Raw genomic sequence first — 23698 nt, forward strand, 5'->3', positions numbered from 1 at the left:
CCATTACTGTGGAATAAAATCCATAGAATAATACAGAAAGCTGATACTAAATATGGAGTGATAGAGCAAGAGGATGTCCAGAACAGAAACGTTTCTGTTTATTTAGAAAGCATTAAGATTTTAATTGAAAAATCATGGAAGTTTTCATAGCATCCCCATGTTTTTATATGTGAATATGTCACTAAATACAGAGATACTATATGATCCTTTGCATGCCTGGCTGTCATTTCTTAAAACTGTTTGATTTTAAAAAACTTGGGTGGGAAAATTATTGCTCAGTGATTCACTTGAGTTTTTTGTCAAATTAATTACAGATTACTCTTCCCTGCTAAGGGAAAAACCAAATTACAAAATGCCACAATTACTGCGGTCAAACATAGTAATTATATGCTAACCTAGGCTAAATAGGAACCAGTATAAAATAGGATATGTAAAGGGACCCTGTAATTTACTATGGTATACTTAATTTACATTATTTTTAAAAAGGAAAACTGCATTTCAGGCAATTGTTTGGCTGACCTAATGCTTCCAGGGGGTATTCTTTTTCAGGATGTATCCATTTCAGCTCCAAGGAAATACCCAGATTTGAATTTTCTCTCATAAAACGTGTAGATACGTTTGAAGACATTTCTTATTCTTCTGTATGTAGAGATCACTCCAGTAACGAAAGACTTTTTATTAAATACGAATGCATTTGTTGTTCCAGCACATTTCCAGACATGTTTTCCAAGGAGCTTCTGCATTTGTTGCTATGCAGTGCAGCTCTTCCTGAGAGCAGTCAGCCCAGCCACAGCTTGTTCTGAAGTGAAAGCAGCAGAGCTGTAGAAAGATTTCTGAATTTGCAGTGCCCAGCAAGTTACAGAGATGGCTGCAGAAAGGCTTTGCATAACTGTTCTCTTACTTACTCTGATTTAAGCACTTTCCTGCATGTATTTTATTTAATAATCATTTGTGTCAAACCATAGCATATGGATGCAAATAAATTAGTAAAACATAAGGAAACTAGGGCAAACTTCTGTGTTTCAGAAGGAAGATGCCTGCATTTTCCCACAAGCAGAGTATAAAGGAAAACAGATGTCTGGGAGAGAAGCAGAGACAAGAAACCCACAGATACTTAGCAGCATAGTAAAACATTAGTCTCCACATTTGGGTTTGGCATTGCAGTAACCTTTCAAGCACTTTTTTTCCCCCTGTAACTACCTACAACCTTTATTTTACATAAAATACATGGATTTGTGTAGATACCCTTATCTGTTTCCTTCTCAATCCACTGCATCTTTTCATCACCTATCAAATTGCTAGAATCTTGAATGCTGCTCAGAGCATTCTGACTATTCTGCTTCGGCACAGCCGGGGAAAAGCTCAGCTTCACTTTCTTTTTCCCAGTAATTTCATCACAGATCAAATGAGTGCTGGACCAAATAAATGGAAGGCACAACAGCAGTGGGCAGCACTCCTTTAGGAGCTGCACTAACCTTTATCTTGAGCTCTGAAACATCAGCTCCAACAGCCCCTCCACAGACACCACAAACACACAGACAGACACTTAAGACACAAGGCGGGGGTGTGGGGGTGTTTGTGTGTTACTCAGGCTCTCCAAATTTTTGTGAAAAACAGAAGTTCTAATATGTAGGACTGGTTTGTTGAGTTTTTTTTTAAGGAGGGAAAGAGTGGAAGGGGAAAAGGAGAGAAAAGAAGGGAAGAAGAAAATTAGGGAAAATAACAGTTATCAGGTACTAACATCTCTGCCACCATGCTGAGGGTTGTGGTTTCTTCTTCCTCTCACCAGATCTAGTTTGAGTCATTTTTATAAGTTGGGTAACACACTTCTAGACCTTTCTTTTTCTTCCCTAGTCTGCAGCTTCAGGTTACATCTGAATTTACCATATGTAGTGCCATTTATTTATGTTATGACCTATTTCTTGTTTCCCTGTGTTACTCCCAAAGTCAAGTTACAGAGCCGGGTCTGCATTTTTAATTTTTTTAAACTAAGCATCAATGAGTTGTTTGTTCATAGATGCTCCAGAGCCCGGGCCATTCCCATCTCTGTTGCCAGGTGTGTAGCCTGTAGCAGGCATTGCTCTTGCCAGCATCAGGCTGTAAGCTTTGGATGGCCTGGGGACCAAGGCTTGCTCAGTTTGACCTTGTCCTGACCTGTCTTCAGCTTTGTTTTGCTTGGCACACCTGTGACAGCAGTTTCTCAAACTGACTGCCTCTGTCTAATGTGATTTGTGAAAGGATAGTCGTGGGTTTATGTAGAGAGCAGCAGCAAACATTTTCTGTGGATGGGATACTTAGAACTCTTAGACAATGGCGTAGTACAGAAGAACAGAGACCTGGTACAGCATCAGAGACCTCGTGGTGTGGAGACACAGGATGAACGAGTGCAGAGAGGGGAGATAAGGGTTTGTTTGTGTGTGTGTGTTACGTGGGTGACACAACACCAATAAAACAGGAGCCTACAGCATGGCACTGAATTGTGCAAAGATGCATCAGCAGAGGCACCAGGGGCAAATGACCCTTGCCTAGCCTATGCAGGATAACCAGGTGAGCCCCCACTAGCCTGAAATATTCTCTTTATCGTGGATGTCTCTGCCTTTGAACACAGCAAACGCTGGGAGCATTAGGAGCCGTTGCCACATTCTCCACAACACCAAGTAATGCATGGCACAGAGCCAGGCTGCAACGGCTCGGCTTAGAGACTCAGTTTCATTTCCTCAGCTGCAGACTGACTATTCTGCTTCGGCACGCCAGGGGAAAAGCTAAGTTTCACTTTCTTTTTCCCAGACATTTCATCACAGACCATGAGTGCTGGACCAAATAAAAGGAAGGCACAACAGCAGTGGGCAGCACTCCTTTAGCTTTGGGGCTATCTGAAGACAAGTGAGCAGAAAAGGAAAACCATGAGGTAAGAAAGCAATCCAGTCTCTGAAACATGCTTTTTTTTCCTCCATGCCATGGGAAAATAATGCTTATTATTTACATAAATGTAAGCAGTGAGGGACTTTGAGCATCTAGAACCAGTAAATATTTTACAGAATATTTAGAGAAGAACCAAAATAAAATAAGGATGCTCTTGAATGTTGTCATGTTACTGCTTCTCTAATGAGGTTAAGTCTCTGTGAGTAGAACAAAAGTCTGAATTTTTTTTGCATGCAGTGTGAGGATGAAATCCAGGCTGTAGCAGGGGCAGCTGGTGCCCAGCCAAAGAGGTATAATCTGTCTCTCAAACCTGTGTTTGTGATTCCTCCTTGATTTGCCTCCTCATAATAATTTTGCAGTCTTTCCACTCAGTCCTTTTTTTACTCAAAAGATTTGATTGTGCAGCTGAGCAGCAGCAAATGCTGTGCCCCACAGGCTCTCAGACCTGCTAGGAGTTGCAGGACAGACAGCAAGGAAGTGTTTCTAAGAAAGGAAGATTTGACTGAGGAGCCTCAGTAATAGAATTGTGTGTCAACTCTTCTTTAATTAAGGGAAAGCAACAGTGTAGACTAAAATGTCATCTCTGTGTTGTAAAAACGTTCTCTTGATTGTGTGACAGTTTGTGCACCCACACAGGGACACAGGACACAGGTAGGCAATGGCAGCAGGGGAAACCCAAATAACACCCTGCCCTGGTGGCTCCACATTTGGGAAGAAAAAGCTGTTGAATGATGGAGAGGGATTGTCCTGATTTCATCTGGTATAGAATTTTCTTCTCAGCAGCTGGTACAGTGTTTTGGTTTCATTATGCCAATTATGTGTATAGCACACTCACAATTTGTTGGTAGTTGTGTTTATCCTAGTCAAGGACTTATTTGTGTCTCAAGCTTTGCAAGTGAGGAGGTGCACAAAAAAGCTGGAGAGAGCACACCTAGGGCAGGGGATCTGAACTGGCCAAAGGGATATTCCACACCAGAGAACATCATGCCCAGTACATAAACTGAGGGAGTCACCTGGAAGAGGGCTGGTTGGGGTGCAGGGACAGAGTCTGGCATCAGATAGCAGGTAGTGAGCAATTGTACTGTGCACCACTTGTTTTTCTTTGAGTTTTATTTTTTCCTTTTGTCGTAAATATTAATATTTACTATTGCTATCTTTTATTTTGCTTAACTTGTTAGAAATTATTAAATTCTGATCTTAACCTACAATTTTTACTTTCGGTTCTCCTCCCTGTTCCACTAGTGGGGGACAGGGGGAGATGAGTGAGCAGCAGCATCTTGCTTAGCTGCCAGCTCAAACCACACCATGGACACAGGAGTGTTAAGGACCAGTAGTATGTCTGGGTAATAAGGGTGTGTGAGTGTGTGTGTCTAGGGAAGAGGCACCTGGGAGAGAGAGAAGCTCCCTGACCAGCCAGAGGCAGCATCTGAGGAGTCACAGGGTTAGTGAGTGAGCGTGTGCTTTGCACCAGCAAGTGGAATGGGGTTACATACTCATGGGCTGTACATCCAAGTGCCAGCAACTGGAGAGGCTGGTGAGATCCGGGACCCAATTCCTGGATACATTAACCATATAAGCAGTATAACCATTACATAAGAATGGTGCTATGATCTAACATACAAGGATTTAAAAATGCAGGAAATCCAAAATGAAATTTATAATAGAAGCCATAACATGTACAAAGGTTTAGGAAATTGAGTAAATCAAATTATTTATAGTTAAAGGGAATTTTAAGTGATAACATCTTTTGGGTAGGCTTCAGCAATTGTTCCCAGCACAGGAAGTATGTTTCTGAGGCCCAAGGGTGTGCCAGCTTTACTACAGAGACCAGCCCTCCATTTTAACATCCACAGCAACATCTATTTCTGTGTAAGAGGTGCCATCAAACACTGGCGAGAAGAATTACTAAAATGGGTATTCAGCACTTTGGACCTAGGTCTCCCTACAGCTTTGGCTTGTTTGAAGTATTGTGGACCAAGTGAGGTATTGCCTGCCTTTAAAGTACATCATGCCAGGCTTAAAAATAAGAATAGCAAAAAGTAAATGGGGTGTAAACAACCTTTTTCTTTGATTTCTTCTAGTACCATTTCCAAGGATTCCTTGAAGACTTCCCTATTGCAGTTAGAATGTCATTTTACATGGGGTTTGCTGAAGGAGCATGTAAGTCTTGAGGCCCTAGAGGAAACAACACTTGATCATATCAAGTTTTTGGCAAAATATGAGATTAGAGATTATAATTTACTCTCCTATGTAAAATACCTAAAGAATTCAAATGAGGAAGCCCTGAGAAGTCTCAAAAAAGCTGAAGAAGCTATTCAAAAACGTCATCCAGATGAAATTGACAGGAAAAGTCTTGTTACCTGGGGGAACTATGCCTGGATCTATTACCACATGCAGAGATATGAAGAAGCTCAAACTTATGTAAGCAAAGTGGAAAACAGCTGCAAAAAGCTTTCAAGTTCTGCTGATGGGAAGATTGAGCTTCCAGAGATCTACGCTGAGCAAGGATGGGCATTATTGCGGTTTGGGAGGGCTTACTTTGAGAGGGCAGTGAATTGCTTTGAAAATGCTCTGAGGAGTGAGCCCAATAACTCAGATCTTAATGCTGGCTATGCAACAGCAATGTATCGCTTGGAAGGCGACGCTCGGTGGTATGGTGGGGAGAGGAGGCCATGCCTCGAGGCCCTGAAGCGGGCAGTGGCACTGAACCCAATGGACACTTCCATTATGGCATTGCTTGCATTAGAGCTTCAGCGATTACATCGAGCTAATGAAGGGGAGAGGTACATTGAAGAAGGACTGCAGAAAACCCCTGACTTTCCTGTTTTCCTGCGACATGCTGCTAATTTTTACAGAAAGGAAAAAAAAGTGAACAAGGCACTGGAGATTTTGAAGAAGGCCCTAGCACTGACGCCAAAGTCTGTCGTTCTGCATCACCAACTAGGACTCTGCTACAGATCCAAGGTACTTCAGCTGAAAAAGACAAGATACCCACGTAGAGAGGAAATGGAGAATCTCATGGAGCTTGCCATTTTTCATTTTAAAACAGCGATTGACAAAAAGCCAGTATTTTTTTCTGCCTATAGTGACCTAGCAAAGACATATGCAATAGACAAGAGGTATGAAGAAGCAGAAGAGACGTTTCAGAAAGTGCTTCAGAGAAATGATCTAGCCTGTGATGAAAAACAAGACATCTACTTCAATTATGGCCATTTTCAGCAATTTGACGTGAAATCAGAATCAAAAGCCATTAAATATTACATAGAATGTCTGAAACTGGAAATGGATTCCTATCCAAGAAAAAGGTCCAGTGAAGCTGTGGAGACATTATTGAAACAGAAAATTGAGAGTGGTTTAGGAGATGCCACCGATATTGGTACACTTGGACTCGTTCATAAACTAAATGGTAAGAAACAAGAAGCAATTGAATGCTATGAGGAAGCCATTGCTTTGGATCCTAACAATGAAGAATATCTGAATGCATTAACTGAGCTACGACTTTCCATTTCAAGCTAAAGCTCACAAAAATCCTGTGTACCAAAAAATCTCCCAAACCAAGGAGGTTTCAACAGACTTTCAAAACCTTTTTTGTGGTTTGTTTTTCTTTTGAAGGTAGACATTATGACCAAATAGAACACAGGTGGTATCACTTTCCACTCATAATGTAGAAACTGCAGACAATTGTTGATTTGTTCATTCACTAGCAAAAAGCATGCTTGGATAACTATATAATATATAAAATATATACTTATAGCTAATCTAACTTAGTCTTCAATGCTAACATGGGTATAAATGTTGGATTTAAGTGATAGTCTGCAGAATACAGAACTTCTGTGCTGAAACCAGATATTACCTTCTACTGAGAAAAAGATAAGGGAATCATACAGTAGTATTTTGTCTGTATACTTGAAGGCATGCTTATACACAAATAGAATTTCTGAAGCTTTTTTAAGTATTTCAAAAATATCTTTTGTAGAAGAAACTTTTGTTGAAGGCTTGTTCAGTTTACTACCTTGTATGCTGTTTAGTTATGAAAAACAAATACCGTTTAGCTAGTCCACTGGAAGCTTACAAAATGTATACTATTGCTGTGAACTACTAAAGTCTGTTTAATCTGTTGACTGTTGCTTCTGAGTATCTTTCTGATAACCAGCCTTCATCTTAGTAGATTAAGTAAAGTGAAACAGCCATTCCAAAAAGTAAGAAGGATAAAGTTTTGGTAGGATATGAAAGGCTGAGGAGCCTTTCATATTTATTTTCCCTGACCTCTCAGCAAAACTGGCTCCAGGGGCATTGCACAAAAGAATTAAACTGTGCACAAAACAACATCTGTCTAGTTTACCCAAAACACCCTATCAGGAACCACAACTTCTGGAGAGGAAGGAAGGACACTCTTTGAGATGCCAAATAGATGGCTATGGCCATGCTTGTCAAAAAAGCCAGGGATAGCAAACATACACAAGAAATGACCTGAACTGGACGCGGAGGGGAGAGCACAGCCAGAGCAGAGCTGGGTGAGTGCCCCAGAACAGGGCAGGGGAGCACAAGGGGCATGTGGAAAAAGGGGTGGGTGCCTAAAACAGCGCACTTCAACAAGTCCCAGAGAGCAACCCCTCGCTTTCAGGGCCTGGAGCACACTTGCAGAAAAGCTAATGAAGAAAGGCAAAGGACAGGTCGTTGTTTGGAGATCCAAAGGCTGTTTACTGCTTCCAAGGAGGTCCACAGAGAGACACAGAAGAGGGTGGAGGGTACAGGGTTAAATATGGGGGGGAAAAGGGGTGGCTCTGAGGACCAGTGGGAACAGGGAAAAGTAGTGCAGGGGGGAGTCAGCAAACTAGGGGAATGAATGGGATAACAGGGGTGGAACAACTGGGAGAGCCAATGAAACTGGAAATATTAACATGTGCCTGCAGAGGCCCATGGCAGGGAGGCTTTTCTCACCCTAACAGAAGAGGGATGTTTCCCCTCACTTGTTTCTGCTCCTCATAGATTAAGGTGCTGTCACTTCAGTTGCAGGACTTTGAGCCTCCACAGGTGCCCATAGGGTCTACATAGTTGGAAGAAAGCACTAAAATGCCGAAAGTCTTCAGCTGTCCAACTAAATTTTGCTATTGTTTGTAGTATCCTTTTCTAATTTCCCAGTAGTGTCCCTGTGTTTGATAGAGCATAGTACTCAGGGAAAACTAGTGCTCTACTTCCAAAATGTTTCTGAGCCCTAGCCACTAGAGTAGCATGAAGCAAACTGGTGACAGAGCCCATCAAGAAGGATGTGCACTTTAGTTTCTAGCCATCCTGGAGCGTTCCTGCACCCACAACAGCACCCCCATACAGACAGGATGACAAGCCATGAAGGAGTGTAAAACACTGATGCCAGATCACAAAATAACAATAAACCTCTTCCTTCTCAGCTCTCCTTCAGAGAATCTTTTATACCACGAGCAAAAGCAATCAAGTGTACATATTGCAAACACTCTTCCTAAGAACCAGCTGGACCAAAATCCACCCTTGTTTCCCAGCCACCTGCCAGATTCTCTGTTACACACAAAGGCAACCCTACCTAGGGAAGGAGTGGTGAGGAGGGAGAGGAGGGGGACTGGGAACAGTTCTGGCAGACCACTCCTGAAAGCTGGCTGCAGCAGCAGTGGGGGCAAAGTCAGGAACTGGTGACATGACATTGCTGCGCCCAGCTATGGGGACAAAACGGTCTGTCAGACAACCTCACTGCCTCTGAGAACCTTGAGAGCTTCTAAACTCAGCACCAGCGCTACCTAAACTCCACTGAGGGCATGGAGGGTGGAGGGCAGCAGGGAAGAATTTGGGGAAAAGGTGGTGCAAGCCATGGTGACACATCCATTCTCCCCTCTACACTGCCACCAGGATATCTCCTGAAAGAAGAACCTTGAAGAAATAAGGATAAGGTATAAATTATTTTGGAAAAAATATGTGAGCCTGAATTTTTATGAAGAGTCATAGCAGCTCGATCTGCACAGTGAAGAAACTGTGAGGCATAGTAATGCAAAAAGTGTATTTGTTGTGCCTCACCTCTTTGTACTCTGCAGGACAGCTCTGGACCACAGATGCCTGGGGATGCTCCCAGGTATCCAGCCTTCTGGATTTGCATGTCTGGTAAATGAGGAAAAGCGTTATTTCCCACAGGGTGGTGCTGCTGCATTGCCTGGAATGCCGACATGGGAGCAGGTTGAGTTGGAGCTTCGGGAGTTAGAGAAAATGAAACACACATTTTTGAGAAATATGTGGGGGGTTGTGGGGGCAAAACTAGAACTGCACAGAGGCTGAACACACCTGTCAATTAATTCACACCCAAATATGAATATAACCCTGAAGCTGATGCTAGCTGTGTAGGGGGAAAATGACTGAAAATAACACTTCAGGAAGTATCAATTTATGACTCAAAAGCACCTTCTAAAGTATATAGAAAATTTTACTGAAATACACCAGAACAAACACTAAGAAGAAGGTATTATTTATTGAGGCAAACCCTACTAAGGACTTTGCCATGCTGACCATGAAGTAGTGTTACAGTTTAAGTTAAACAAGCTCTTCCCTCTCACATAAATTTGTAACACTTTACAAAGAAACAATGTTTGGCAATATAAAATATATTCACCATATAGTAACACAGCCTTTGTCTTTCCAGAGATAAATTATTATCCAAGCTGATGGGAATGTTTCAGGAATATTTTTTCTGAAAAAAGAGTAATTTTTCAACAGAAGGTACTTGACTTTTCCAATGTTGCTTTCACACAACTTTCCAAGGTACAATTTATTAAATGTTCCAGATTATCACTAGAATATAAATAATTTCAAAATAATTATTATTTCCCCATTTCAAACCCCGTGGAATGGAGACACGTGAGATAACTTCAGCAGCTGTGAGCAGTTTCACTTACTTACACTGAACTTCCATCCACTGCACAGAGCAGAGCATAATCCCAGGTAGGATCCATCTGAGGGAGGATCTGTTGGACAGATGTTACCCAAGCCAAGTCCCACCACGCTGTCCTGGGGAGCCAGACAGGCTCAGCAGTGCAGTGCTCCAGCCGAGCTCATGCCCATCAACGCTTGTGTCCATCAGGGCTGGTGGGAACACAGAATTGCAGGATAGTTAAGGGTGGAAAAGACCCCTAAATCCTCAAACATGCAGTGTTCATCTGGCAAATTGTTCACAGCTAGCTCGGGTATCTTGATTTATTCCCATACTAAGCCATGCCAGGAAATGTCCTCCATGGAGGACTGCCTGAATATTATCATCTCTGAAAAAAAAATATTGCCGATACCATAAATCGTTCTTTAAAACTATTGTGAGCCAGGGATTTCTGTAATGCAGTGCCTGAAATATTTCACATGGCAGGATGAAGGTGATCTGTTCAGCCTGGGTTCTGTGGAGCAGGAGCTGGAAGTTTGGCCTGAGGCTTCACCAGCCTGGATTGCATTCCCATTTCTTCCACTTGCAGGTCATTTCTGCTCCACTTCTTTCCTTTTGTTTCTTAGTGGGAGCATTCATGACAGGGCTGATATTTCACAGTGTCCTTTATGCACAGAAGTCTTTATTGCAGTATATAAACTTTTCTCCATTGACTTTAGTCACAGCAGAGACAGTATTGGAAAGCCCTGAAAGAATTTTACCATTTTCTACAAAAGGTCTGTGGATAAAACCAGTTGAATGTTTGCTTCTAAATAAGATATTTAAAACAATAAGTACTGCTTAAAAAAATAAAGGGAAAAGCATATGAAAAAAATCTTGAAATAATAAGAAAATGCTAATAACATATTACATAGTATAATTTACTATGATAAAAATACATATAGCATTATTCCAACAGGCTTTTACAATATGCAGTTCCATGATGTGCTGTGATGTGATAAACAAAGTAATTAATTTTTTGTAAATTTATTTACAGTGGTAATTTATAACTTGTTCCAAAAAATTGTATTTTTGATTGACCACACTATTCCCTACTTTTTAAAATATTAAAATATTATGATCTAGAACATTATCTTCATCAGTACTCATTAATAAAACCAATTTATTTTTTTCCACATGTGCATATTTTTCCTAACTCATTAAGAAACCCCCATGGATAATTTTTGGTTTTTTTAATGAATATATGTTAAAAACTAAATTGGGGCCCAAGAGTCAATTTTCATGCTGAGCTGAAGAAAAGTTATGTCATTGGCTTTAAGAAGACTTTGCACTGCTCTTGCTTATTCTGTGGTCTGTGCACATAGATCATGCTACTGGCTCTGACTACATTCCTAAAGCAGGACAGAAAGAAAGGCTTAATTTAAACACAAATCTATTTTAATATGTTGTATTTAAAATACACTTGGGTAACAAAACTACTTGATACACATGCTATTCATATATATGTGTGTGTGTATATAAAATACATTATACTCCTATGGCTGTACTCTTGGTCTAAATCAAATTGATAAATATCAGTCTATGTTACTTTCACTTCCAAGGCACAGAGTGGAAAAGGACACCATGAGCAGCCATTGAACACACTGCAAAATAACAAAACTACCAGTTGAGTGTAAGTGAAAATTATTTAGACTCTGATCAATTTGTTAATGAACAGAATCAGCTTGATACAGCATTAAAACACTGAAACTATTTGTATTGTGGAATGTAAAGTTTTCCATTGCTGACAATGTGTTCACTCTGGAAATGTACAAAATCACAGTATTTATTAGACCATCACATCAGTAAGTTACTCCGTGAGCTACATGCACTCCCTAGCTCCTGTGAAGCAGCCAGCTGGAGTATATTCCTCACACAAGCAGCAGGAGACTGTCAGCAAGTCACAGCTCTTGTGTTCTGGCCCTCAAGGAGAAGTGACCTGACAGCTCTCAGATGGTACAAATGAGCAATTGGCACCACCTGAAGATGCAGTTTCTGGGTCTGAAAAGACACAGACTTGCCCCTGCAATACACAGAAACAATTCTGCCAATGTCCTCTCCATTATCAGCCCAGGGTGGGCAATCTCTCAGCCACCTGGTTGCATGGACTCTAAAGTTCTCTAATAGGTGCTGATTTTACAAGAGGAAGAGGCTCTGGGTTTGAAAACACCGGAGCCTCTCTGGTCTCTTGGGCTGCCTTTGGGCTTCTTCCAACTAATGCACTTAAAGCACATTTGTCTATCAGCATGCCTGGTCCCATGGTACAAATTTACTCCTCTTCAGATAAGCAGAGCCACCACTACACATTTTCCACCCTCCAAGACAAGGATTAGCTGAAAGATCATACCCTGCATGTCAATGTTTAGAAGTTCAAATTTTAAAGGTATCCAGAAGAAAAAAGGAAAAAAGTAAAATTTGCAATAGAGCACGTGGGAAAGCAGGTCTAAACCCATATTTGAAATTAAATTGAAATGTATGTACAAAGTTCAGGCACATTGTAAAAATTAAAGCTGCTCCAGAGATACTTTCAGCATAAATCAGTTTCCTGCCAGATTTTCTTAAAAAAAAAAAAAAAAACAAAAAAAAAAAAAACCAAAAGCAAAACAAACAGATGACTTTGGCATTTGAAACACTCATCACTCATTTGCAAAGAGTTTCATGCAGACTGATAAATGCAGAGATTTTTTCATGGTGTGTATAATTAGTCCATTGAAACACACTAGACCACAAAATGAAAAAGCTTGGGTCATTAATAGTATTTTTAAATGTAAATGTTATTGTTCAGTTTTGGTGACTGATCCCTGTGAAGTCAACATTGCATTTCAAATAAATCTGTGAACACTTGTATCTACAAACTCTATTTTCAGTCTAGCTTTCTTCTATTACTGCATTAACTTGGTATTACTGTTGCTGTATGTAGATTTAAGCCAACTAAAACACGACAGAACAATCTAATTGAGAGGTCTTGTTTCACAGGAGAAGTATATTCAACAGTGTAACACCACTGAGCCACATCTGTCTCAGGTTGTGCCCTACTGAATCTCAACAGCACTTGTCACCTCTTGCTGAAGCTGTTTGTATCCACAGCCAAAAATTCAACATCCCTTTGGTCTAATTCTGCTGTGACAGAATAAGCTATTGCTCCATTTGTCCAGATGTGCTGTTTCAAGGCTGTGTTACCAGTGAGGGATGGCAAATGTGTTCTTTTGATTTTCTTTGCTAGTCTTGCAAAGCACAATAGTGCTGAACTAAATATCATAGAAAATCCACACAGGAGAAATGATGCAGTATAGCTACCAGTTGTGTCCACAAGCCAGCCTGTAGGGAAAAAAAAAATAATTTAGAGGTCCACCAGTATTCTCATGGATAATTTACAAATCCTGTTACCCAGTTATAAACTTTTGGAGTTATCACATATAAAAACAATCAAATAATACAGATTTACATCACCATCACTATATTTTTACATCCTGGTGCAGAGAGGGATTTATTCTCAGCAGGCAAATAATGTCTTTATAGCCTTTTATTTGGAGGTCAAATCCACAAGAAAAGGCAGAGCAGTCATCACCACACTACTAAATAAACATCTTCCAACTGCCTGGATTTAACTGGCAGTCTTTAGAAGGCTTAGAGAGCTCCAAGATCTTCATGCAGAAATATTTATTAAGCTGTGGCCAGGCTCATGCTTCACTCAAAACAATTCTATTTTGCAATAATTTTTGCTATGAAAAATTAAATTAAAAGCTTAATGAGCAGTGATTAATTGGGAATTGATGTAAACATCAATTTACAAAATATGCAACATATATAGAGAGTTGGTTGTTTGAAAAAGATCTCAGAGCTTCCACAGTATTAAAAACTGTGTCAAGTGCTTTCTAAATAATAATAAGGGTACAGCTCTCATCCTTACTTCACTGTAATGGTACAAATGGCAAAAATGATGGTTAGATATTACAGGGATGAGTGTATGACCAAACAGGAGTGAAGCTGACTCACCCACCTGTTCAAAGCAATGTAGAGACTAAATACAAAAAGAAAACATAAAAGAAAGACAAACTTGGAATTAAACTCTCTTTAGAGAGATTTAGATTTTACAAAATCATGTAATTTCACAGTGGAATCTTTTACTCCTTCTACTTGCACAGTTTCTAAACTACATGAAGTGGTGATGTAGCAGCTCTTAGAAGCCTATTTCATACTGGTTTGTTTTTTAAGTTTCATCTCATTCTATATGTAGAAATCATCCCACTGAGACCAGGATGGGAAATCTAAAGAGTTATGAATGTCCAGGTGTGTTATTCCTTTACCCAGAGGCTGCCTTCACATTCGCTGTACATTTGCTAACTTTCCTTCCCCTTTACATCAATAGGTAAATCTGAAGTACTGATAAGGTTGTGGGGAAGTCGTTTGGCAAAACTGACCTGCCACAGGTGGGCTCACTAGATATGGTATGGCATGGAGAAAATACACAATGCCCAGTGCTGATGATAACAAAGGAGTTCCCACTGCATCTGCTGTCACAACAGGGATCAGCGTTACATAGGCTCCATCAAAGTAGCCAAAGGTAAATGAGAAAGGCACAAGCAAGGGGAAGCTTTGGAGAACTGGCAGGAAAAGACAAGAGAGGCCATCCATTCCCACAGCAAAGAGGTAGCAAAAGTACCGATGTTTCTTCAGGCACCTGCAAATTTCAAAACAGAAAAGAAAAAGATTATCACTGAAACCAGCATTTCAGCTTCTATGCCCTGGCATGCAGTGCTTCAGTCTCTCTCTCTTTTCTATGGCTCAGATCAAGTCAATTGCCTTACACAAGCCTTCACTCAGCAGACAAGCCCAGGCTGGGAAAGTTGCCCACCTACAGCTGCAGAAACACCTGGCCAGCAGCAGCCTGGTGCCTGCTGTGTTCTTCAGGATGTTCCTAGTGACAGAGCCCTGCTCCCAGGATTTTGCAGACCCATAAAGTTTCAATGTTCCAAGCAGTATTTCATTAGGCTTTACATCCCAACTCAGCAAGGTGCTCCCAGAATTATGCATAAAATATTGCAGTATAGCTCTCTTAGCTGCCACCTTTCTAGTCAGCCCTTAAATGTGAATTAGTGTGAATTAAGTGAGATGGCAATTCTCTCCCTTCCTGCTTCACAAAAACAATGATTTCTCCCACAAACTAAATAAGTGTAAAGAATGCATCCTTTAGAATCAAAATCCTTGCTAATTTGGCCAGTATCTACTGATGTTACAGATGCTGTACACTGATGTTCAGAGTGAGCTAAGTTCACAATGCATGGTGAGTTCTTATATACTGAAAAATGTATAACAATTTTCAGTCAGTCCTTCCTAGCATGTGCCTAACAATATTGGGCCAGACCCTGGACCCTCTTCCATAACTTCTGAGCCTCCCCAGCAGCACAAAAGAGATGGAAAAGCAGAGGAAACAGGGTGAAATCCCCTTGGAAATAGATATGGAGAACGACACGCAACATACCTCAGGGAAGGGGTTACATTTCCACTATCAAACATACAAACACATCATTTTTTCAGGAAAAAATTATATTAAACCAATTGAACAATCTCAGAAGAGACAAAAAGATTAAACAGCAAGCATTCCTGAAAGTTAGACTCTGTTGGGGGTTTTTAAATTACACATGCTAGAGAAAGGGTACATCATGTTAGCTTTTATATGTATTATACCTTGCTTGTATCCAGCCTCCCACCAGCTAAAGCTTCCCCTTGATCAGCCAGAAGCCCTTACCTTCTGTCTGTGAGCCATCCAAAGGTAATATTACCAATGATGTCTACGACACCAAGTATGGACATGAGGAAGGCAGCCTGGTGATGACTCACTCCAACACTCAGAGCATAAGGCACTAGGTAGACAAAAAGAGGGCTGCAGCCATATGCCATAAATAAAATTGACACTGCCAGCACCATGAAGCCTGGCATCAGCAAAAAGTCATATTCCTTCCATGAACAGTAGCATAAACATTCACGAGGCCATAATTTGATTAAAGGTGAAGAGATGGACATTCGCTTTAAGTCTTGTTTCTCTGTTTCAGAGACATAATTCTGTTCAAGCAACTCAGGAGCAGCTTTACAATCCTCCTTAAGAGAAATAGGCCGCATCAAGGCACCACAGACACAGAGGTTTAGTACAAAACCTCCCAGGATGAGCAAAGCTCCTCGCCAGGAAAACTGCTCAATTAAGAGCTGGACCACAGGGGCCAGGATGAAGGTACCAATTCCACTTCCTGACATGGCTATTCCATACGCCAGCGCTTTCCTTTTGTTGAAGTATTTGCCCACCATCGCAATGGCTGGAGAATAACAAAGTGCAAATCCAAGTCCTAGAAAAGAAAGCAAAGTGCAGATGGCTTAATAGACATATGGAACATATTAAAGCAAACCACATAATGCATTTTCATTAGTACCAAAGAATAGAAAGCTTTTTCTGATTCTGCATCACGCAGGCCAGTCTGAGTTTGATGAGAAACTAGGATGATGTCTTTCTTCCACTGGCAGGGTCCCTGACTTGACAAACCTAACTGATGACCATTAATCCACAATAAGAAGACTCAGACAGAAGTAATGGTCATAATAAGAACAAGGAGGATCACTAAACATGAGAGAACGGGTGTGCCAGCCTTTCATGCATACAAGATGAGGTCTTGCCCCAGGGTCTGCACCAATGCTGACACTGGACATGCTGTCCTGATGAGGCACCACTTTGTGTTTTGGTCTGTTGCAACCCTGAGCATTAATTTTCAGGTCTCTGAAACACAGTACAAAGAGCCTGTCTCTGTTACTAATATTCTACAATAAACCTCTCTTGGTCTGCTAAACAAACCCCTTGCAGCAGATGCTTGGAGTCCTGACCATTTCAGATCCCTGCCTACAAGTAAAGAGGGGAGGAAAGCCTCAGAAAGCCAGATCCAGTTGAGTAAACAAATAAGATTCATCTCTTGGATGGAGAAAAAGATTGTGGTCTCTGCTGCAGAATCAGAGAGCAGGTTTTAATCATCAAGTGGTTGCCCTAACACTAAAATACGTATTTCTGAATCACTAATAGAAATTAGTTCCTGACTAGGGTTTTGGAGCATGTTCTATATTGAGGGTGAAACAGTCCCCAGTGCCTTTGGCAGAACTTGCTGACAGAGGATAAAACAGTCCCCAGTGCTGTAACTGGCTTGCCACATCCTCCTCAAAGGCCACACTGTGTGAGGCAGGCACTAAACCTGCCAGGATGGAATAAGAGGATTAGAGGGACTCTTGGCGACGGGTGCCCAGTCTGGCACCCCTCAGGAGGTGAGGGGACAAGCAGGGCACAGAGCTGAGCTTGGAGCTGTACAGGCAGCAGAGCCAGCAGAGCAGCCCTGAGCTAGACATCAACACTCAAGAGCTATGAAAATCATACTTTATTAGGCATATACACCATTTATTTTTCAGTGAGTTGGCAGGGGGAAAATGTCTCAAAAAAGCCAACAAATGTCCTGTGAAAAGTGGAAAGTTTAGGGCTGAAAACACTTTCATACCGCTTACAAGGAACTCCGCTACTTATTGACACTCCCCAATCTCACCTCTGCTTCACTCCTTGGTTTCAAGTCCTGTTGCTTTTATGGATTTAGACATTCACTTGTTGTGTTCCCATCTGCTCTCTGGGTTGGGGGCACCACATCTAGCCTTTACCAACAGTTCACCTCTCTGTTCATCAGCCCCCACAGGCTGAAAGTTCACTGCTTGTAATGAACTTGGCTCTTTACTACTCCATGTAAGTTGTAACTGCCTTTCCACCTCGGTATTCACAGCAGCCCCCACTAAAGAAGCCTCACAGGTATTAGCATGGTTTGTAGCACAGTCCCTCGAATTACAAGAAGCCTTTTTATTTGTTATGAACACATTTTGTCAAAGATTAACATTGTAATACAGGAGCAACAGGCACTAAAATAAGGATTTTTTTTTTTTTTTAAATAAATAAGCTGTTGGCAGCATGTGAACTGCAGTAATTCCACCAACTCGTTACTAAACTCCAGGGGACCAAGTACAAGGTCTTATATCACCGTGGCTACCAGGTCAGTATTAATGAGGAAGGAATGTCAGTGTGACCACAGGCCCCTCTCAAGTTCCTTTGTGCACAACAAACACAGGCAGATAGGACAGAGCAAAGATTTGTTTTCACCATACCTGAGCAAAAATGGAGGAGCTGCTACAGCAAGACTACCAACCAGCAATTTTTTTTTGCTGTTCAACTGGAATGCAATGCAGACAAAAGTAAGGCATACAGCTGAGGTGCCTGGTATTCGCCAAGAGCTCCTCTATTCTTACTTACATTTATGTTTTAGTTTAATTTTTTTTCCCAAATATGCAAATATATTAGGGCAATCTAGAACTTCTGCTATAACAAACTCCTCCCAAATCCCAGTCAAAATAGGGGAACCTTTTCATGTACACCAACTGCAACAGCAGTTCTTCCTCACCTCCCATAACTTCAGAACTTTATTGACAGTCCTCTCTCCAACAGAAGGTAAAGTTGCTTTTGCAGCGTGCTGCATTTGTGTGATATGAGATCAGTCAGTGCTGAAGCTCTTGCTGGCCCAGCCTCTGGTCTACAAACATGGGAACAGGTCTGAGTATCTCTATTTGACCAGTGCAGTGTCAGTATGACATGGAGAAGAGATCACCCATTGTTTTTAGCATTCCTGTCTTGTGTTCTGGCAGCAACAAAGGGGCTGAATGCATCCTACCTGTGAGGACTCCTAATGATAAGTAGAGATGTTCCAGACTGGTGGCGAATGAGCTCAGAATTAGTCCAGTAGATGCCAGCAGCCCTCCTAGCATGATACCAACTTGGCAGGATACATGATTACTGATTAAACTCCCAAGCGGGGCTTCAAAGAAACAAATAAAGCTGGTAGTTAATGGCAGGTCCTCACACACAGTTCACTGCAACAGTTATACTAAAAAGGAAGCAGGAGAAAATGGTGTTTGCAGCTACAGAGTGGTCTTCCAACATAATTCTTTCACAATGGCATGAGCACCAAATATAAAGAAAAAATCCTCTAAAAGTCAGGTTAAACCTGAAACTTGCAGTACCTTTCTCAGCAGCCATATCTGTAGATCAAAGTCATTATGGAACCCAGCTAATCTGCAGTGTCAGGGGGTCAAGACAGGTCACAGGAACAGCCCACACTGTTATGCTTACAACACTCAGACTTTTCCCCACCTGGAATTTGCACTTCAGCCCTCAGTAACTTTAGGTATCCTTCCTCACAACTCCCCGGCCTTGTGGGCTCTGGGTTAGACACAAACAGGAGAGGTCTCACATCTTTTGGACAATCTCCAGGGCTGCTACCCTTCTCCTGCACTTCTCCAACTCCAATGTCTCCCATATCACCCTGCCTCTACCATGGGATGCCATCACCTACCCTTCTCCCCTTCTACTACCTGCAATGCCAGGGCAAGGATACCCCTATTTCTCTCTTTTCCCCAAGATATAACCTGGCTGTCACAGGTGAGTTGTTGCATCTCATTCTTGCTGTGCCCCTCTGCCTTTCTAGCAATTCTTATGGATTAATCTCTTCTACAGGACCAGGGCATGGATTTTCACCAAGCTGTACAGCTTTAAAGAAAACCCATGAGAAATTCAGTACAACTACTGTGTTGATGCACATGATTTTTAATAATAGCAAATTTTCTTTTAAGAGAGAAGACTATTTGTAAATATACATTTTTGATAAAAGGAGGATGGTTGTGACTTGATCTGGAGGCAAGATGTACATCCTGTGCTACATCTCAAATAGGACTCCAATCAAAAGGCAAAAGAAACAATTGCTCAGTTATTAGCTCTTAAACATGAGGTGTCCCAATAGACCTGAACAAAGGGACATTTCTGAAAAATTAGATCATTTCACAAAACAAAGTTCTGCTTCTTTTTTTTTCTTTCATGAAGGCACTCCCTTGCAGAACTGTGTTGGGGGAAGCAGATTGGATATACCATACCCCAGAGATCCCACAGTATCACTCTTTCCCAGCTGACTCTGCCAACTTGTGAGCATGCTAAAAACAGATAGAGCCAATGCAAAAGTAGCTACATTACTCTTGAAAGGGTAATACACACCACAAAGCATCGTAGCACAGTCCACAATGGAGTGGATCCAAGCAGTTCTGGCATAATCCTGCCCAAAGTATGCCTGAAACTCCACAAAAAAAATGGAGATGCACCTAGGACAAAAAACATGAACAGCAGTCAGTTAAACATGGAATATCTGCCTCATGGAAAATACTGTTCTCACTCTTCAGGTATAAAAAGTATCCACTTGAAGGTCCTCTCCAGCTCCTGGGAAAATCAAAATTGTGGTTGTGAACATTATAATATCACATGTTTCTTGCTGGGGTATCTGCTGCTAGAGTTTTTATGACTCGGTATTTTGAACTAAAAGGAAATTGAAATGCTAATTCTCCCCAGCAACTTATAGCCCATATGATGATGTTGCTTTCCTGGCACACAAAGCCCTGGCTTCACAGTTGTTCACTGGCCTTATTGCTCAATGTCCCACACCCACACAAACTGGGAGGGTAGGGTCAATGTAACACCTGCAGAGCAAACCCCACCTGCAGCTGTGTGCTCATGGATGGACAACTGCAAAGTAACTCCTCTCAAACAAAGAATCAAAACACAGCAGGAGCCTGTGGACCTTCCAGCAGTTTAATAAAATGTTTGCAGGAGAGGTCCCTTCTCAACTTGACAAGTGTCACTGTTCAATATGTCCCTGCAGAGGAACAGATTAAAAGGTTGCATAATTTCATTCTCTTTTCTGGATCAACAAGAGATGCCTTTTCCCAAATCAGTGAATGACCACTTTCTTCAGCTTTTTTTCTTGCACATACTTCACTCTTCTATGTAGTCTAATGTGTGCCAGCCATTAGATTATTTCCTGTATGTAACACATTGCACACACAAACATGGAATTAAATCCTCTAGGAATTCTCTGCTATTATTATGGAATTGGTACATTTGTATGCATTAACTAACACTGGGTAAGTGTTTCTATCCCCTTCTGTGCTGTTGACTCCAAGATCCTAGATCCCTAAAGATTTAAGATCTCTAAATCTGGAAGCTTTATTTTAAAAGAAATAAGAACTTTAGGTAGGAAACACTGTATTTCCACTATACTGACTGCCCAACAAGTTTTCCTCACTTACCAGGGTGCTTAACTCTCTGCTTAATAAAGCTAAATTGTCCATGTTCACACACACCAGGCTCCTCTATCTGCAGTCAACATCAAAGTCACTGTGAAAGCAATCTCATCCCAGATTGCGTTATTTTTATGCGAGGCAGCAGTCTAGTTCTTGTTCTCTCCTGTTCTTTCTATTTTGAGAAAATATTTTCTGCATATTTTGGATACCAGAAGGGTGCAGAGAGGAGTCTCTTCTCTAGGGCTCGGACCCTCTCAGGTAGGACAGTGTCTGAAATGCTCACAGTGGGAGAAGGGGGTATTGACATGATTTTCACATTGACTCAGGAATCACGTAATTCACTGGGACTGGCAAAAATGAGCACGGCTGTGGGGTCAGAGGGACACAGTGAACCCAAAGAGACCCTACACGATTCTTCCCTCCCCAGCACACCACCACAGCCTGAAATAGCTCTACCTGCCCCTGGCCTTGATTCTGTAAGAAATCAGGGAGCAGGTGCTGAAAGCTAGAGCAGCTGTCAGAGGAGGCGAGACTAAAGCCAGAGGGCTCATAATCCCTTGGTCGCCCCAGCAGCCTTAGGGGTTTCAGGAGATAACAAACCCTCTTCCTATGGCGGAAAAGAAAAGAAAGCTAATGCCACAAAGAGGCCAGCAAGACAAGCAGCAGTGCCTTTACCTTGTTACGGCCCTGGTGCAGATGGTGACAAGGAAGCAGCCAGCGACAATCATCCATCCCCAGCCTCCGTCGGGAGGGCCGGCGTGCCGGGTCCGGCGGGATGAGGCCATGGCGGTGCCTGTGCTCCTCGCCTCAGGGACAGCGCCTGGCTGCGGCCCTCACGGCCGGCGCGGGCCCGGGCTGCTCGGCACATGGGGCTGCGGCCATCTGCGGAGAGAAACAGCCAGGGTCAGGACACACTGCACACGGTGTAACATGAATGGCTGAGCAGAAATCTTGCCTCAGCCATCCCTACTGCAGGAAAAGGCCACTCGGCACATGGGGCTGCGGCCATCTGCGGAGAGAAACAGCCAGGGTCAGGACAGACTGCACACGGTGTAACCCGAGCGGCTGGGCAGACACTGCCTCAGCCATCCCTACTGCAGAAAAGGGAGCGTTTCTTTCACATGCAGTTTATGAAAATTTGTTGGAATCAAGAGGACCATCAAGATTTGAGCCAGTGTCTGGTATCATGCTTTTCATGATAATTTGGGTGATTTGTCCAGCACTTGCGTCCTAGCACACAATACCCTCTTCCCCTGCATGTCACTGCATAAATGTGCAAGTCACTTCACTGCTGCCAGTCCTCATACACCTCTGGCAGGCTCCCCACTCATCCATCCCTGGCCTGAACAGTATTTTCAAATGCAATCACTAGTCAAACTAGCTACTGTTCCTTGTACACAGTTTAGTGTGAAAGTTTTGTTTGAGAGAATACAGTTTTCACCTTTGTATGGAAAGGGAATATGTACTCCACAATCAGAGCAGATCTGATGATAAAATGTCCTCTGTATTCTCACGAGCTAAACCCCAGATGAAAGCTCTAATCAGCAGGACACAGCAACTTAATTTTGTGAGCATGGACAGTTCACAGAAGGTTAGAGGTAGCCTGTTCCCCTCTCCTAACCACTTAAATCAAAACTGTGTCTGCATCCAGGCCATCAAATTGTCTCTAAATACACACTGGGTGCTGCAGGAGATCCACTGACACCCACTGGATGCACCCCTGGTGAGTAACTGAGTCATATGCTTTGCTGAGGGGACCAACAAAAAGCCCTCAGTCCTTTTGCATCAGTGACTGAATGGCAGGGCTCAGCCAAGGGACCTGAAGTGCCCCAATTTTCTCAGTGCAGGAACACACAGTGCTGGCTGTCAGTGCCACATTTCAGCCCGTGTTTCTGCCATCACCCACCAGCCTCTGGATGGATCAAAGACTTGTAAGACATAAGCAGAATATCTGGGATGCCTTTCAGTTTTGCTTGAAGAGAAAGCTCAAATACCTTCCATCTCACCTTGATACAACAGATGCTGAGAATGCAAAATTCCCACTGACAAGAACCACAGGCTTCTCAGAAGGTGTTACCTGTTAAGGCAGATCAGAGGGATACAGAGCCACTTAAAATGGCAACTCAAGAAAGCAGCTACATGGTTAAAGTGTGCATCCTCAGTCCTTGAAGCTGCTCAGACAGGTGATGCTCAAGGCTTGACCCTGCAAAGACCAGAGCTTCCTGACCCAAAACAGCAAGACACTCTAGAACTAGCCCTAAACATCATCAGATCTGAACCTCTGAGAAGTGTCCCTCAGCGACCTCCTTGAGATATCCAGCTCAAAACCAAAACCAGAATTATTTTAAGAAAACATATACACACTGCCAAACTCAAAGGTGAGCAAAGTAGGAGAAAGCAGGTATGACAAACAAAAACCACAACATGTTGAAAGCTTAGTAATATAGTTAGGTGGAGTTTGCATAAGCACATGGTCCATCACAGGAGGATCCTGGGCACTTTCTGCAGAGTCTTTGCAGGGAGAAGCTCCTTATTTTGGGTCTGAGCAGTATCTTTCATTGCCCCTTCTACAGGAATGAAGGGGGTTTTTATGGGGTTGTTTTTTTTTCTCTTTAGTGGTTTTTTTTTGTTGTTTGTTTGGTTGGTTGGTTTGGTTTTCTTTTT

At 42.1% G+C, this 23698-nt stretch overlaps 2 protein-coding genes across 7 annotated transcripts in view; one reads left to right on the forward strand and one right to left on the reverse strand.

Annotated features, from left to right (window-relative positions):
• Window positions 1-2707: 2707 nt before the first annotated feature.
• IFIT5 (interferon induced protein with tetratricopeptide repeats 5) lies at window positions 2708-7043 on the forward strand. The gene is made up of 2 exons (XM_005481238.4): window positions 2708-2908; window positions 5004-7043. Exons 1-2 carry the CDS (start codon window positions 2904-2906, stop codon window positions 6436-6438), a joined length of 1440 nt encoding a protein of 479 aa, XP_005481295.2. The 5' UTR covers window positions 2708-2903; the 3' UTR covers window positions 6439-7043.
• A 2347-nt stretch (window positions 7044-9390) lies between these two features.
• Window positions 9391-23698, reverse strand: part of SLC16A12 (solute carrier family 16 member 12) — a 32413-nt gene continuing 18105 nt past the window's right edge. For 4 of the 6 annotated variants that reach the window (XM_074544971.1, XM_074544973.1, XM_074544970.1 and 1 more), the window contains exons 2-7: window positions 21710-21916; window positions 19956-20059; window positions 18583-18726; window positions 15597-16188; window positions 14269-14528; window positions 9391-13165 (exon numbers count right to left, since the gene is read on the reverse strand). In XM_074544971.1, coding sequence (XP_074401072.1) covers window positions 12903-13165; window positions 14269-14528; window positions 15597-16188; window positions 18583-18726; window positions 19956-20059; window positions 21710-21819 — 1473 coding nt within the window. In that variant the 5' untranslated portion in view covers window positions 21820-21916 and the 3' untranslated portion in view covers window positions 9391-12902. Of the gene's footprint in view, window positions 13166-14268; window positions 14529-15596; window positions 16189-18582; window positions 18727-19955; window positions 20060-21709; window positions 21917-23040; window positions 23112-23698 lie in introns of all 6 variants that reach the window. The other 2 variants (XM_074544972.1, XM_074544974.1) reach the window with 2 other exon arrangements.

Source organism: Zonotrichia albicollis, chromosome 7, assembly GCF_047830755.1.
Source record: "Zonotrichia albicollis isolate bZonAlb1 chromosome 7, bZonAlb1.hap1, whole genome shotgun sequence".
Classification (NCBI taxonomy): domain Eukaryota; kingdom Metazoa; phylum Chordata; class Aves; order Passeriformes; family Passerellidae; genus Zonotrichia; species Zonotrichia albicollis.